At 51.2% G+C, this 17,045-nt stretch overlaps 1 protein-coding gene across 1 annotated transcript; it reads right to left on the reverse strand.

Annotated features, from left to right (window-relative positions):
* Positions 1 to 9,597: 9,597 nt before the first annotated feature.
* On the reverse strand, positions 9,598 to 16,617 carry LOC142802660 (uncharacterized). Its single transcript, XM_075887638.1, has 3 exons — positions 15,173 to 16,617; positions 10,537 to 10,664; positions 9,598 to 9,865 (listed from the first exon to the last, which is right to left on the reverse strand). The coding sequence occupies exons 1-3, from the start codon at positions 16,346 to 16,348 to the stop codon at positions 9,598 to 9,600; spliced, it is 1,572 nt and encodes a 523-aa protein (XP_075743753.1). The 5' UTR covers positions 16,349 to 16,617.
* Between the last annotated feature and the right edge of the window lie 428 nt (positions 16,618 to 17,045).

Consider the following 17,045-nt stretch of genomic DNA (forward strand, 5'->3'; position numbering starts at 1 on the left):
GTGGGGTACTCTTTGGATCTCGGCCCTGTTTCCTCCGACGAGGGCCGTTATCTCGAACGGACCTTCATAGCGAGGATCTAATGTGCCTATAGCGCTCAACTCAAGCAGGACGAGGTCCCCCGTTATGAACCTCGGAGTTCGCCGCTTCTTGTCGTATCGGACGGTTGTTTTGTGCTGACTCTGCAGTAGCCTCTCTCTTGTCTCCGCACGTTCCCTTGCCAAGTCGTGTAGTCTATGAGACTCGTCGATGTCTCCCTCTACTGAGGCGAGGTTGAGCTATCCTGGCAGTTTTGGGTCGTAGCCGTGCATGAGTCGAAATGGGCTGTGGCCACTGTGACGATGCTTCGTGGCGTTGATTGCTAGCGTTGCTCGGGGTAGTTCCTTCTGCAATTTGTCCTTGTTGTTTAGCATTTTGCGTAGCACCTGTTCTCGGATGAACTTGCGATCAGCCGGTGGGCACCTGTACGGTCTCGATGACACTGGTATATTGTCTCTGAGTTCGATTCTATGCTCGGTGTGAGGACACACTCCCAAAGTGTCGCCTTTAGAAGTGAACGCTTGGTGATGCCTTAACAGAATTGCGCGAAGTTGTTCCCTCTCTGCCTCGGTGGCATCCTTCGTTATCTTCCGCGTGGCGTCTTCGACTAGACTCGTGAAGTCTTCGTCGGGTGCGGGACATTGCGTGTTGAGGCACACGTACCCTTCGTTTTTGGAAACACTCTCGTCCGATTGCCGGCAGAACGTCGCAATAAGCGTTTCCCCGGTGCGGTGTGGTGTGCCTTGTTTCGAGGGTGGCACTTCGGACGATGAAAATTTTTCGGAGGGCTTGACTGGAACGATAGTTACATCGTTTGACGTGTGAAACGTTACGTCGACGTTCGCGACTCGTCGCCAGTCTGATCCCAGAATCAGGTCGATGCCGCTGGGCAGTTCCGTTACCACGACGCCTTCGAGTCGCACATTCGTGGAGCCCAGTGTCACATCAAGCGTTGCAGCGAGAGTTGGGCATATGCTGCGGTTGAGAACATCAATGTTCTCGCGCGATACCCATGCGTGCGTGGGAATAACGTCTGTCAAGGCATTGGCACTCATGATGGATAAGTTGGCGCCGCTGTCAATGCACACGCGGATGGGTCGGTTGTTAGCGGTACCGGACACTATTGGTAATGTGCCGCCCGTCGAATGCAAAAAACAGTTCGCTTGCCTAGGTAACGTAGTCCCTGTTTCGTGGCTGCTATTGTCCCTCTTCGCTCGTTTCTCGTCCGCTCTGATCGTTGCGGGTGTTTTCGGTTTTCTACAATCACGGGACAGGTGACCGATGTCGCCGCAGTTGAAGCACGAACGAGCAGAGATGGGCCGCGGGTGTGGAGCTCCCGAGAAATCGCTGCGCGGGTTGGCCTTCTGCAAGTTGGCAGAGCTGCTGGCTGGCACCCGCTGGTTCGAACACTGACCCCGGCTCGCTGTAGACGATGACGGTTTCTTGTCGTTCTCAGCATACACGGTCATGCGACGCCTCGCGTCGAGCAAAGCCGCTCTGTCAATGAGTTCGGTTACTGTGCCACACAGCTGTGCTGCGAGTGGGTTGGCCCATGTGTCGTCCTCGATGCCGCTAAGAATTAGGGAAATACGCTCTTCCTCTGCTAAACGGTACGGCGCCTTGTTCAGAATGGCGTTCTTCGAGTACATGTACTTGACGATGGTCTCGTGGCTCTGAAGGCGTCGCTTCGTCTGCAGTTCAAGGAACTCCTGCATTGTCAGCTTTCGTTTGAATCGGAGAATGAGCGCTCCTTTCCATTGCTCCCAGGTATCATACTGTGAGCCGTAGGCGCTGTGCCAATCCTTGGCAGATTCCGTCAAGCGGCTTGCTGCTATCACCAACGTCAGCCATGGCGTCCAGTGGGCGAGCGCTGCGATTCTCTCCACTTGCGTAATCCATTCGTGAGCACTTTGTTGCGGCGTCCCATCGAACAAGGGGATTGAGGATGACGTGTCGCTTGTGAAATGAATCTGGATCGCGCTCGTCGTCAGTGGACTTCTCGACAGCGTGTTGGCGAGCAGGGCTTGTGTGTTCACGAGCGCGGCGAGGATCTGGGCCATGGAAGGTTCTCCCTCGTGCGTTGAAACGGTCGGCGCGGCGGGGCGTGCCGCGTCTTGGTTGGTGCCGTTGTTCAGTGACAGTGGCCGCGTCGAACCCGAGGACATCGTTATGTCAGCAGGGGCGGAAGGGTGCAGCCAGAGGGTTGAAGTCGTCACCCGTTCCGTTGGCAGTGAAGCGTTCTGATGGGCTTCGTGCAATGTCTCACGTTCACTCGTGGTCGCACGGTTAAGCTGGGCTCGCAGGCTGCTCAGTTCAGCGCGAAGCCTCGCGTTGTCGGCGGACAGTGTCTCCAGGTGCGCCTGCCTGTCGTCGTCCTAGGCAGCCTGGTCCTTCGTTGACAAGTCCGTCGGCTCTAGGGCTTGGCGAGTGATGTTGTCGCGGATGATTCTTGCGATGAGCTCGTCCTTTCGTCCGGAGCACCGTAGACCTCGTGCTCTCAGCTCGTCGACAAGTTGCTTTTTCGTTGCATTGGCCATCGTGCTGTGGTCGAGGGTCGTGAACACGCTTTCGACGATGGTCGTTTCGGAGTCCCGAGACGATGTACGGCGCGGCGTCGCTCCTTCTCGTGGCGTCGTTTCCTCCTCCGCATGAAGCTCGGTCGATTCAGATCCTGTCAACTGCGCCATGTCAGCGATGTCCGAATGAATGTAGTCAAGGCAAGGTTCAAATTTTAAGAAAAACTGTATTGTGCTAAGTTACAGGTGAATCGGCAGTGGTTGCATGTATGAGGAAACTGGACTTGGTGCTGGAGCTCGATCGGATACGTCCGACGCCACTCGCGTCTCGGCTCGCTCTGCGGTGCGTTGCTCTGCGCTCCCGGCTCGAATCTCGGCTCGTTCTCCTCTTTCTGGCGATGCGTCGCTATGCGCTCCCGGCTGGAAGGCTCACTTTTGTTTTTTGAATGTTCGTTGAACCAATGGGCAACCGCGTCGAGTGGACGCGCTCAGGGCTCGGAGTCCACGTTAACGCAGTGCAGCGTTTCCCGAGCAAGCACGGAGACGCTACCGGAGAAGGAGGCGCTGCCGGAGAATGAGACGCTGCCGGAGAATTTAGGTGTGTGAACTCGAGTGCCGCTGACACATTGAAACAGCCCTTTTCGCTGCGTGTAGGAGCACTAGCTGAGGACACGGGCGTCCTGCTGCTCGAACACTATGTAATGGCTCCTACTTCATGGCAACGGCAGGTTATAAATTGTGACACATCTTTCATGAATGTGGCAAAGCATGCCCCACTCCTACACATACAGATTTACTGATGCATCAAAGACCCATGCGGGAGTGTCCTATCCAGTGATGGGCCCATCTTTTCTGGATATTGGTATTCTACACCCTCACACAAGCATTTTCACAGATGAGGCTTATACAATACTGGCAGCAGCAAAACACATTAAAGGATCAGAAATAAGTAATGCAGTCATATACATGGATTCATTAGGCATAATAAAAACTTTAAAAACCATCCTGAAGTACAAAAATCCTGCTGTTGTTTCGCTATACTCTCTTCTTTGTGTCGTTTATGCAATGAAACAGCATGTAGTAGTATGCTAGGTCCCAAGACACCGTGAAATTGAGGAAAACGTACTAGCAGATAATCTTGGCAACATCAGTCTATTCAAATGCTTCGCAGTCATTTGTAGCTGTCCCCGCAATGAACTTGAAAGCCTTCCAAACCCTTCCTGAGAAAAAACTGACGGATTACTGGCAGCGTACACGGTGAACCTCTTACTATTTTTTATATTTTGATACAATGCATTGAATTAGAACCTATCAGAAAAGAGCGTTTCGCAACACCTTACCGAGAACAAGTACCTCTTCACCCAGCAGTGTTCATCGGTAGCGATCCACTTTTCAAACCTTATTCATTATTTTCATTTTTAAAAGATGTTCATAACGTTCACGTGATCTACCGTGGTAATCTGTAGCACGACCTATCATAACAAGTCGTTGCTGCAGTATGCTGATTACAAAGCACATGTTTCGCGGCCCTTGGAGGCAAGAATGCTGAAGAGACATTCTTGCTCTATAATCTTTTCTTAGCTTTATCATCAGAACCATTCACCACTAATTATCACTGCACACATTTTATGTCGCTCTCATACTTTTATTACCTATATGTTTTACCTGCCTTTACAGCAACCAATATTAGGCTGCTTTACAGCCAGTCATCATACCCAAATTTTTTGTCTTATGTACTGGCGCTCTTTAGCCATCACGTGGCCCTTGCGCCAAGAAACGTCATATATCATCATCGTCATCGTTGCACTTCGCAATCGCTTGTAGACCAGAAACCGTAAAGGTTGCGTCCCCTCTCAAAAGAGTATTTACATAATAAAAATTTTCTCTTTTTGTCAGGTTTTCATTTTCATCAACAGAGGCCCTAAGCTGCTTCCATAGCGAAGACCTATGGCAGAGCTCTCTTTCAAACGTCTGCACCTCGAGTGTGGGAAGCTTGATTGCCTTGCGCAGTGCGTGATCCTCGGGCGTCTGGGATGGCCTTGCAGCTAAAGGCTGCGTTGTCCTAGAACAGTGGTTTTGACAGGATTGCCACTCCCGAGCCTTCAGTGGTTTTGACGGAATTGCCACTCCCGAGCCTTCAGCTGTCCTAGCATTCCTAACACAGCATCTTGATACGTCAACACAGCTTCAAACTCTGTGGTAAACTCGTCTTCTGGAGTAAGCTCTTTCAGCTCAGAGTTAACCTTATCTAAATCTGCATTGTTTTTTTGTATCCATTCAACCAAAGATGAAATATTTGCATGGTCAGCACTTTCAAACACTGCATTGGCTTTATTTATCAGACGCATATTCATCTGTAGTTGCTCCGCTCGCTTCTCTTTCGGTGATTTGACACGATTTATCTTGTGCTTCAACAATGCGTGACCCCACTCACCTCAGTCCACTGATCAGTTATGCTGTCACGGCAAAAAGCAGTGGCCTACGTCCATTCAGGATGTCCTGCCTGGCTTTCTTCTAAGGTTGCCACTGGCCTCACTATGTGCTGTGTTTCATTGGAAAGTTCTCTATTAGCACTGCAAGCATGTATTGTCCCAGTGAGTATTCTCCGGGCGTTTCGGCACCACTTTTTGAAATCATTGGTCCAGCATACAAAAAGACAAAGCTATATTTACATTATTTACACATTATGGTTTGAACATATTTTACGGCAGACACTTTTTTCCTTCTCTTCTTTCCTGAGAGCTCGTGCGTTCTTCTCGACGGCTTCTTTATCTCTATCTCCTCAAAGAAAGGTACATTATCAATATAGCTTATTAGGTATATTGCTAGCATATCTAGTTATCATACCAATTTACAAATTTGCACGCACACGAATCTTGTTCCTGATTTTACAATTTTGTATCAAGATTCTACTGTAGTTTACTCTTACATGATGTGTTAGAATGAAAAAAAATATTGATTGGTACAAAAACGGGAGGAGAGACACGCACTTAAAAAAAGGTATTTCAGTTTTCTGCCTATTACGATGGGTTTTGCGATGCCTGCATGCAGGATAATTACAACGTAGTTCAGCTGTGTTGTGGAGGACACCATGAAGTAACACAGCTACGCCACTACATGGGGCTACGGGGGTGCAACAGCTTGGGCTAGTTGGGATGGCATGACGATAGTTATAGCGCGGGAACAAAAGGACGACACAGAGACAAGAAGGTCCTTCGTGTCCTTCTTGTCTCAGTGTCGTCATTTTGTTCTCACGCTCTTACTAACGTCATGCTATGGGGGTGGCAGACCGGAAACGTCTCACACCCTTCCCCCTCGTCTCATTGTGTGTTTCTACCATGGAATAGATGGCACAAAATCACACATACTCGACCACATATACCTGCCCAGACCCCATGTCGGATCAAGGACGTGCGCCCTCCGCTCCCGAAAGAAGTTTCTGCCTCTACGCCTCTGACACCATGTGTGAAAATGCGGAGCTGCTGCTACAGCGACTCTTATGATCATATCGTGGTTTTTGTACCTGAAATACCACAGGCTATTATGCATTCAACGATGCACCATGCGATTGCGACGTCACTCTTGAAGCTTTTAAAGACGTGCTATTGTTAGTGATAACAAAGTTAAGTCACCATGCATCGCTCGTCATAGGGATGAGGGAATAAACTGCGATAGGTACTTGAACAAATAATACTTTGTTATAGCAATAACATCGGTGGTTTCAGTTTTCAGTTCCTGAGATGGATTGTTCACAGGAACTCACGGACTTATGATGTGTGTCGTTGATGAAATGTTGATGTCTTGCCCGAAGATCTTTTCGAACCAAAAAAGTTCATTAGAGTTGGAGGGAAAAGAAGCGCTGTGAAACATAACATTCAACAGTCTCAACGTTGCATTCTTGGCCGATCCTCCAAAATGGGTACGTGTTATGTATCTAGGGAAGCAAAGCAAAGGAATAGGTAAAGAGTGTGCATGCGAACTCACGGACTTTTGATGTGTGTCGTATGAAATGTTGATTCTGTGCCCGAAGATCTTTTCGAACCAAAACCAAAAAAAATCATTAGAGTTGGAGGGAAAAGAAGCGCTGTAAAAGGAAATCATTTTACTAGATAGCTTACCTAACATAACATTTACCAGTCTCAACGTTGCATTCTTGGCCGATCCTCCAAAATGGGTACGTGTTATATCTAGGGCAGCAAATCAAAACAAATGGATAGGCGAGGAGACTGCACGCTTGCCATTGGGTTTCGGACTCAAGCCAATGGGCGAGTTCGAGGACCTGAAAACGTTGACAATGTCCGTCCGAGCAGTCGATTGTCGAATCAGTCTGCAGCTCTGCCAGTCGGGTAGACACGAGCGCCAGAATGACCATTCATGCTGCACCACACCCCGAGCCCTCACTACATCGACACCACCAGTGTTTTCCTCAACGCACCACGACCTGTCAGCGCCCGACTCAACACACCTTGTTCTTTTTGGGACTTCGGTGAGAACCTTGTTATGTGTAGGTTGGATTTTTGTTGCCGACAGGAATTTGTTTGTTTGTTTGTTTGTATGTAGCCTCTAATCCATGGCTCATACCCACTCTGGGGGATTGGCCAAAAGAACATATAGCCTCATATGAACGATAACTGCATTATTGCTTATAACGAAAAAATGGGGATGTATAGTGAGGAGAGTACGTTAAAAAAGATACCAAAGATTTAGATAGTGAGGGAAAAGAATCAACAAGAAAGTAGACACTAATAGCTACAACTTGATTTAGGGAGCCAACTAGACAGCTGGTTGAATTATTCTTGTGACCTCTTCTTTTTCGTTTTTTCCAACTAAGAAAATCATGGTGTGCAAGCTTTCATTGATCAAGGCAGCGGTGATGATGTTTGGTCGTGACCCGAATGATGAAACGATGTAGTCACAGCGCGAAACCGGGATGAAACCGTGTGGTCATGCTGGCGTCACCTAAACTTTTTCGGAATGATGCCATCTTATTTTACAGCCTCAGGTAAGCGCATGGTTTCAGGGTGCAAGAAGATCGTGGGTGGACGAGCAGTCTGCTGAGGCACGCAATGAGCTTTTGGCAAGCAGAATGAGAGGCTATGCGAATGCACGCCTTGGTCTTGAAACACGAGTTCCAAAGAACAAGGCAACTTTCAGAGGACTCAAGTGCGATGTTTCATTTGTGGCAAAAGTCCATGAGGCATACTACTGTCGCACGCAGTTCAAGCAACTTAAATTTGTGCATATGCATCCTCTGTAAATGGTACCGTCATTCTTCTTCAACCGCCATCTTTCACAAAGCGATCTCGAACAAAGTAAAAGGGGCTCCACTGGTCTAAACAAGACTGCAGGTGGAGTTGCGGGGAAGCCCTGCCGTTTCCGCGTTCTGGTGTGCGGAGGCAGCGACGACAAATAAGCAGCGACTGAGTACTTCAGTGTGGGAATGAAAGAGTTGTTTTTTGGAATGTAGCAGAATTACTTACGCGATAGCGATCGAGAGCTTGTTTCGCAGAAAATCCGCCGTTGGCGTTTATGACGGCGTCGTTGGATGTTAGTGAAACATTACCCGTGACCGAAAAATTCGAAAAACTGCAAAAAAATAAATAATATAAACTTTGGTCCGGGTGAGATTCGAACCCGGGCCGTCTGGGTCTGGGTGGGAAGCAGGTGACATACCACAAAATCACGGTGAGTCTGCACATTTAACATTGCGTGGCGGAAGCGTGAAATCGCGTTAAGTGTCGAAAGATGCGAATTGTGAAACAAAGGGGTGTTTTCAAGACCCACCCATTACAAACGTTCAGAGTTGGTGGTTTCAAGCCGACTTCCCATCATTGCTCCTGGTTTAACGCGTTCGACCCACTACGGCGAACAGCGCAGCGCGCGGATTCTGTTGAACTCACGTAGGGGGTGCACTGGGGGCGAGAAATCGCTATCGCGTTCAACACTCAGAGGCGAAGCTTAAGGGTCCCCCAATTTTTCGTTTTGTTTTTCGCCACAGACGCAAGGTGGACGCAACGTCGCAAGAAAGTCACCGGTTGTGTTTCACTACGAAGGCGCTCTGATGTCGACGGGAGTCAGGACTGTGGTATTCAAAAGCGAGGTACGCTCGGCATGCTGAATGCCGGGCGAGCTGTTGGAGATGGCTGTATCAGCCTACTCGGCCTCAAGAAGCAGCAGAAGCATTTTCCTATGTCGCTGACTGGTTTCGGATGTGGCACTATGGCATATAGAATCACCAATGACATCCACGCCACGGTGGCTTAGTGGTTATGGCACTCGACTGATGACACGAAGGTCGCGGGATCGAATCCAGGCCGCGGCAGCTGCATTCGCGGTGGTGGTGAAGTTGTTGAGGCCCGTGTGGTTGTAATCAGGCTCACGTTATATAAGGGTCGAAGTTTCCACTACGGTGTCTCTCATACCGTGGTTTTGGGACGTTATTACCGATGAAAGCACTTTATTATTACCGATGAAAGCACTGTAGGCTGACGTGTTCATCGTGTCAGCTGACTTCTCAGGAACTGTCGCTATGTGTAATCCTCTCCATCAGTAATGTGCTGGCATTTTACAACCTCAGGTAATTCCTCCACAAAGGTTTTCAAGTGAAGTTTTTGCCCGCATCGCTTCTGTCGGTTGCAGGTGAGGCGTAGTTAACAAGTATGGGCTTAATGAAACAGGAGCACACAAGTTCAGCCAAGTCTTGGCGATGCTGGTCGCCGCCCATTGCACATTTAGAAGGGCTGAATCTACTAGCGATGGCACAGCTACGTTTAGCAAGGATGTCAGGGGCTTTTGGAGATTAGGCCTCTCCGTCAGTGCACGGCAAGCAAGCATTCTTAGAGTCTCAAGGACGTAGAGAAGTTCGTCGGATGGGTACAGAAGTCCACCTCGTCCCTTTTGCCTGGTGAACTGTTGCAGCGGCAGGCCACTGGGAACTTTACAGCCGTAATCACAATCGATGTGTTCCTTTACAACACGCGTGATGTAACCGCCCATATATACGCTAGCCGTAACTTGCAGGGTTGGCAAGATGGCTGGCACAGTTTACACTTTGAAACGCTTGAGAACGTCAGTGGCGCCTCGTGGAAGCTCAGATGGATTCCTGGGTTTTCGGGTTACAGCAGAGAGTGCATTGCTTGGTCCGGACTCTTTCTCGTGTAGGACGTTGCTGCCTTCAGGCACGGCTGCGATTCCTGTTTTCAGCAGCTTCTCGAGGCCTGGCATTGCAGACCGCACGTCCAGGGAGTCATTCGATCCCAGTGCTCTTTTCAACGTACCAAACAGAGATTCCATAGGGTCACTAATAAACTTCCTGGTGAGCACAAAGCAAAATTCATTTTTCGAAAACAAATGCTGCATGAAATTTACCTACTGTGGAGTACGTTGTTAGGAGAAGCGCTTCATACGTTTCTGCAGTAGAAAAATTTTTGCGTGGAAGGTTACCTGTTATTTGTTTCTTTCATACACATAGGAAAAGGTAATTCGAGCCATTCGAGGCGACTATGCTCGGAGTATTCGTCATGCCTCACATCAGCTAGGGTTGTACTGATGAATGTACTGTGAGGTTTGTCTCGTGTCATGCAGCAGAAAACAGCGGTAAATGTTTCGCATGAAAACGATCGCAGGTCCTGCTGACGCGAAGGCAGCGTTGCAGCTGTGCCCTAATTGCTCTCTCAAAAACTCTAAGAACGCCGTTACACTGGGAGACAAAATTTCCAATGCACGCCCTAGAGGCATTTTTTCAATATGTTTGGATAGACGTGCTTCCTAGTTAGTTTTCCTACAGGTTTAACAATGACATTTTCCTGCAGGCCGCAGCTTTTTTTCAGATAACGGGAAGAGATTTCTCCGTTTCGGCCTATTTCTCTTTCTAAAAATTGAGACCACATGTTTTTCAGCACGTGGCAGCAGTCGAAACTCAAAAATAACAATCTCTCAAGCTCAATCAGGCGTTTGATTCTGTAGGTTAGAAATCCTCCACACAGTTCTTTCATGGCGCTAACATTTGTCTCGTGGTTGTCGGCCACGACTCTGTCGACCTTGAATCCTGATTCCTCCACGTTCTTGATAACTGTTCGGGGCACTTGTGCCAGTTGAGTACCATTGAGGGGCTGTGTAAAAAAAATACGACACAGCAATCCTCTACGATGTTGACAGGCTATTTATGACGAAGCACAACAGCGAATTTGCCAACACGGGCTCATTCACCGGGTCTTCCGTGCTTGCGTCAACATGGCCCACGAAACAATCTTGCCGTTTTAAGTGTGAATACACTTTATAAGCGACCCCAAACCATCCACCGCCATCGGTGGCGTCCGCAGTCTTCTCTCTATCTTTAAAAGAAAGAGGACTTGGCGGGCCGCAGCGCGACGCTCTACCGAATAAGCCACGGATGATGATGATGAAAAACATTTATTCACAGATGTTATTTACAGGGAGGGTGGGAACGGTCCTTAAAGGGCCGCCCCGTACAAACACTAGGTGAGCTCCCTCTTACGGGAGCCCATTGGCGTTGGCCGCGGCCCGGGCACGCTCGACCAGGGCCCGTTGGGCCGTCAGGTCAGAGCAGCCGAGCAGGGCTGCCTCCCAGTCCTCCCGCGAAGGGTTGGGTAGTGGGGTAAGGTTTGGGGTTTTTTGGCATGCCCACACCATGTGGAAAATGTCAGAGGAATTTTCCTCACAATGCGGGCACTTCCCCGTGCAAGCGGGGTCAAAGTGTTTCATGATTGCCGGGCACAATAGAGTTTTAGTATAAAGGCGAAGGAGGATTCGCTCCTCCGCCTTCGTGAGGCCCTTACAGGGTTTCGGATAGATGTTATGGCCGGATTGGTAAAATTGTGTGACTTCCTTAAAGGTGTAGGCGGGATTGGGTTCGAGTTCCGGATCGGTAGGGGACGAGGATGGTGCCCGGAGAGTGAGCGCGCGGGCGGCGGCATCGGCCGTCTCATTACCATCGAGGCCCGTGTGAGCCGGAGCCCATATAATCGTTCGGTGCGCGGGGGCACCTAGGTAGCTGCTGTTCTGCAAAATTTTGTAAGCACGGTACGGAATGTATCCCTGTTCAATATTGCGACAGGCACCCCTTGAGTCGGTGATGATGACCCTCGAGTCCTGATCTGCGGCGGCTAGTGCGATGGCGATCTCCTCCGCGTGCGTAATGTTATGTGCACGGAATGTGAGTCCGTTTACAACGGTGTTTTGGTGGACGACCGCAGCCGTGTACCAACCACCGTGGTGCGGGCCAGAGGCGTCCACGTAGAATACTCCGAATTTGTGGCCGTAGTGTCGAGCCAAGGCTTCCGCCCGCGCGAGGCGACGGCCACTGTAGTCGTCTCGGGTCATGTTAGCCGGAAGAGGGCGCACGTGCAAGGAGTATCGCCAAACTTCTGGAATCCGTACGCGCTCTTCCGTGTGTATTGAATGATTGATGTGTAGCCGGGCAAGGAGGCGGCGACCCGACGGTGTTTTAGAGAGTCTAGTATATTGGTTTGTCAAGTGCGCCTCTCTCAGCTCCTTGAAGGTGTTCACCATTCCCAAGCCCAAAAGGCGCTGGTTAGAGGTGCTGACAGGAAGGTCGAGGGCGCGCTTGTAGATTTTGCGGAGAATGACTTCGAGTGCATTCTCGTCGGATTTGCGTAGGTGGAGGTATGGAGCCGAGTACAGGACTCGGCTGGTTACGAATGCATGCGCCAGCTGCAAGGCATCTTTGCATCGTAACCCCCCGCGCTTGTTGGAAACCCGGCGGACCATCCGGCCCACCTGGTCCCCCACCTTACGCAATTTGGCCAATGTTGTGTCTGCTCTGCGATTTTTGTGTATAAAAAGCCCCAGTACTCTAATCTCATCGCGTTCGGGTATTGGTCCGCTGTGAAGGGAGAGGTCGATCTTTGCGGTGCACTTTGGTGAGGGGCGTATGTGCACGAATTCCGATTTGGACGGGGAGCACTGAAGGCCGCAGCGACGGGCATAGTCATCCACGATGTCCGCCGCTTGCTGCAGGCTTGCCTCCATGTCTCCTGCCGAGCCGTGTGACGCCCATATGGTGATGTCGTCGGCGTACAGCGCATGCTGTATGCCTTCGACTTTTGCCAGCTGAGCGGGGAGTCTCATCATTGCCACATTGAATAGGAGGGGCGAGAGGACCGCTCCCTGCGGAGTCCCTCTCGTGCCTAATCGGTAAGGGCCGTGTTCAATGTCCTGAATCCGAATGTATGATTGTTGGTCAGTGAGGAATTGTTTAATATAGTTGAAAGTGTTTTGGCCGCAATCCACCTGTGATAGATGTGTTAGAATAATTTCGTGGGTCACGTTATCAAAGGCCCCCTTCAGATCCAAAGCGAGCACAACTTTGTCATTCAGGGGATACTCGACTGGATCGAGGATCTCATGGTCGAGCTGAAGCAAGACATCTTGCGCGGACCGGTGTGGGCGGAACCCGAACATGGTGTCTGCAAATGCATTTTTGCTCTCCAGGAACGCGGACAACCTGTCGCGCACCATCGTCTCCATTAATTTTCCCACACAAGAAGTAAGGGAGATGGGGCGGAGGTTGTCCGCGTTAATGGCTTTGCCCGCTTTGGGTATGAAGGTGACCAGGGCGGTCTTCCACTCAATTGGTAGGCTTGTTTTCCCGATCCAAATGGAATTGATGTAGGCAAGGAGCATGGTGTAGGCCGAGTCAGGAAGATTGGCAAGTAATTTCACGGTAATTTTATCCCTTCCTGGCGCCGTTCCTCGCCTCATTTTTGCTAGGGCTGCCTTCAGGTCGTGTAACTGGAACAGTTGATCCAGCTCCGCGTTCTCGGTACCTGCATACGAGTACGCCGGCCCTTGGGAGTCCTGCTGAGTGCATAGATATTGGTCTCGGAGTTTACATGCCAATTTGGCTGTGTCTCCGTCGAAGCTGTGAAATGCTCGTTGCAGATGCTTTTGTGTCTCTGTTCGAGTTTGGGTCGGATCAATCAAGGCGCGGAAGAGGCGCCAGGTACTCCGGCTGGACATTTGTCGAGCGGCCGTGTTGCAACGGTCCACCCAGTTAGAGTCAGCGAGCTGGGCCGCGTACTCTGCTGCTCGCTGGGTGAGCTCAGCGATGCGAATTTTGAGCTTTCGGTTGTGTTTTTGCCGGCGCCATCGGCGGACGAGGCTGCGCCGGGCCTCCCAGAGGTGAAGAAGATGGTTATCCACCACCGGAGTCGCCTCGGAGAGTTTAATTTGTGTTTCTGTGGAGCGTAATGAGGAAACCAGTTGCTGGGACCAAGCATGGTATCCTTGCTCCTCAATGGGTGTCGAATTGGCGTATATTTGCCGAAACTTCGTGTAATCGGGTAATTTTGCCTCTCCGTAGGGTCTTGCCAAAGGGTAGGTGCGAATGGTGGTGTTGAGTATGCAGTGGTCGCTGCCGAGGGTCTCTTCAGTGTTGACCCAATCCGCATACTGAATGTTTTTTGTGAGGGTAAGGTCCGGACATGTGTCCCGGGTCACGGAGTTACCCACGCGAGTTGGGTAGGCAGGGTCGGTGTGAAGAGTTAGGCCCAGCGTGGACATAAGTTCCGCCAATTTACGTCCACGTTTCTCTTCACGTGCATACCCCCAGAGTGTGCTGGGGGCATTGAAATCACCCACAATCACCAGAGGGTCCCTGCCCGCAGCCTTTAAAGCGCGGCTAAAAAGGTCTGTGAATGTAATGTTGCTTAGTTTCGGTGAGCAATAAATGTTTAGTACGTGCAGTGGCGGGTCCTGTTTACGCAGCGGAAGGAGTGTCACCATCACGTACGAGAAAGCTGGCTTAAGGTCGAGATCAACTAGGTTGGCCGTATAATTTTTGTGCACGCAGATGCAAGATAAAGGGTCCTGCTGAAACGTAGTATAGTTTGTGAGTGTGGCAGCACTCCCTGGCTCCTGGAGGGCTACCACAGCAGGAAGGTTTTGAAATGCTGCGAAGAAAAGCCGGAGGCTGGCGCGCTTAGTGTGAGCCTTTAAGCCCCGACAATTCCACTGGGTGATTTGGATGGGAGTGGCCGTATTGGATCGTGGGGACTTCCGAATTCTAAGGGTGCCCGCCATGGTCAGTGGAGTTAACGAGCGATTGCGGTGGCGGTGCTCCCGAGCCAGCACTCGCGGGGAGAGGGGTGTCCTCAATTCCGGAGGCGGAGCAGCTGTCATCATCCTCAAATTCGATCTGTCGTCGAAGCGTTTTAGGGTACCGGCCAGACACGTCCTTAATTGGGCCGGCTCGTTTGGTGAAACGCGCAACTTGTTGGGCTATCAGGGTAGGGATGGTTTCTGTCATTATAGCAATGGCGGCATTTACAGCCGCTGAGATTTGGGTTTCGAGGACAGTTATACGGCTGTCCATACGGACCTCAAGGGTGTTCACACGAGCCTCGAGTGCGGCAACCGCGTCTGCCGCCCCCGCCCCGGTCTCACTCTCCATTACCTCTACTGCGGGGGGAGGAGGAGGGGAGACTAGTTGGGTCTGTTTGGCCTCGGCTTCCGCTAGTCTTTTCTGTAACGCTTCGATTTGTGCCTGAAGTTTGGCAATAATATTTTGGTCGGCGTTACGCGATGAAGAGGGGATGATAGGGAGGGATGAGGAGGCAGCTCTACCCGTACCACCCACCTGCTTTCCGTTTTTCACGGCGTTGGCCCATGGCCTGGCTTCGCCGCATGGTTGCACCGTCGGCTGCTTTTCGGTTCCTCCAGTAGGGGAAGCGGGCTTGTCAGTCTTGGCGACTTCCCGGCGTGGTGACTCACTGGGAGTCTGATCTTTGCGTCGTTTCTTGGACGCCCTTTTGGACTTTCTGCCCTGTTGTGCGGCCACCTTGGAATTACGGTACTTGGCCGTACATGCTCGAGAGTTTGTGGCGTGTGCTCCACCGCACACAGAACATACGGGTACACATTCATGAGGGGCCCGCACCCCCTCCTCCACAAGCGGAACCTGCTGTCCACACAGGCCACACGTATCCGGTCGTGGGTTGGGACAAGTGTCCATCCGATGACCGACGACACCGCACTTGCCGCAGGCCGGGATCGTCCGGTAGTAGGGTTTGACCGGGATCAGCATTGCGTCGTAGTGAACAAAGCGTGGCTTCTCCTTGCCGGCGAAGGTTACACGCGCCTTGTTCGATGTGCCAAATTTACGCACCTCGACGATGGTGCCTGACCTCCAGCGTACGCTCTCTCGGAGCGTCTCCGTCGTATCTGTGTTGCGGACTACAATAACTCCGTGGCAGACATTGCTACCATCTTGTCGCAGGTACCCGTTGAGCAGAACCTGCCTGTGCTCGATGTTTACCACGAAGTCCCCGATCATTTTGTCCGCCGTGTCAGGGTCCGGGGTGTAAATCACGATCAAATTTTGCTCTCTCGATGGAATAACTGTCAGCGTCTCAGCTCGCTTGGGCCCGAGGTATGCCTTAAACGCAGTCCCGTACCAGTTCTCTGAGAAAGCATCATGCAATGAGATGCACTCTCGTGGCTTTACGACTATTACATAGTCGTCCGGACTCGGTTTCGGAAACGGGCGAGGCTTCCATTTGGTGAGAAACTTGCCCTTGCGTCCCACAGCGCGCGAAGCGGGAGGCTGCGTCTTGTCAGCTGGCGTGCCGGATGCCGAAACAGCGGCGGACGCCGCCTTCTTGGCGTTGGCTTGCGAGCGGCGTTCCACCGCGTCGTTGAGAGCTTGGCTCCGAAACCTCGGTGAAGAAGCAGAGTTTGGCGTTTCGGAAATCGTAATCGTTTCCCACGTCATGGCATGCGGGTCGTATCCACGCTGCATGAGAGTAGCGTCCATGTTGCCTCGGAAAGCCGGTCCCACGCCGCCGGGCGTTGGCGTCGCCGTTTGGCCTAACGGCGTCGCCAACGTGGTCGGGTGATGATCGGCCGTAAAGTTGTCAAAAACGGGCCCACCTGGATGACACTGGTATCCACGTGTTGCCTGTGAGTAGCCGAAACGATTGATGCTGGTCTTGACGGGGTACTGTGAAGTTGCCCGTGGTTCCAGCCGAAAATCAGCGGAGCCGAAGCGCAGCACGTCCTACATCATCGCGCGCTTGCAGCGCCCCCCCCCATAAGCCACGGACGCGACGCTGATATCGGTGTCAGTAACGCGCCTTATACCCCCTCCCCCTTCGCTCGCTCCTCCACTCTCCTCGCTCGCTGCAGCTGCGCGCGCACCCCTCTCTCTCGTGCGCCCGCCTTCTCTCTCAGTCTCCCGTCGAGAGCGGGTCTTGAAGGGTAGTAAAGTTAAAATCTGTTGGCATTCGCCAGTGACTCCCCCGTGTGATCAAATTGGGAATCCCAGGAACCAATACACCATAAAGGCACCCTAGTGTAATTAATAAATATAATAGTGCGAATTAATAAATACCCCTCATAGCATCACCCCGTGTATTCGCACTTAACCATGTTCACCCTCGGGGAAATGCTTGGGAGTTCTTTTTGTATTGCAACTTTGGTTTTATGCGCAGCTCATACATGATGAAGAAGCA

This window comes from Rhipicephalus microplus, chromosome 3 (genome assembly GCF_043290135.1).
Source record: "Rhipicephalus microplus isolate Deutch F79 chromosome 3, USDA_Rmic, whole genome shotgun sequence".
In the NCBI taxonomy this organism is placed as follows: Eukaryota; Metazoa; Arthropoda; class Arachnida; order Ixodida; family Ixodidae; genus Rhipicephalus; species Rhipicephalus microplus.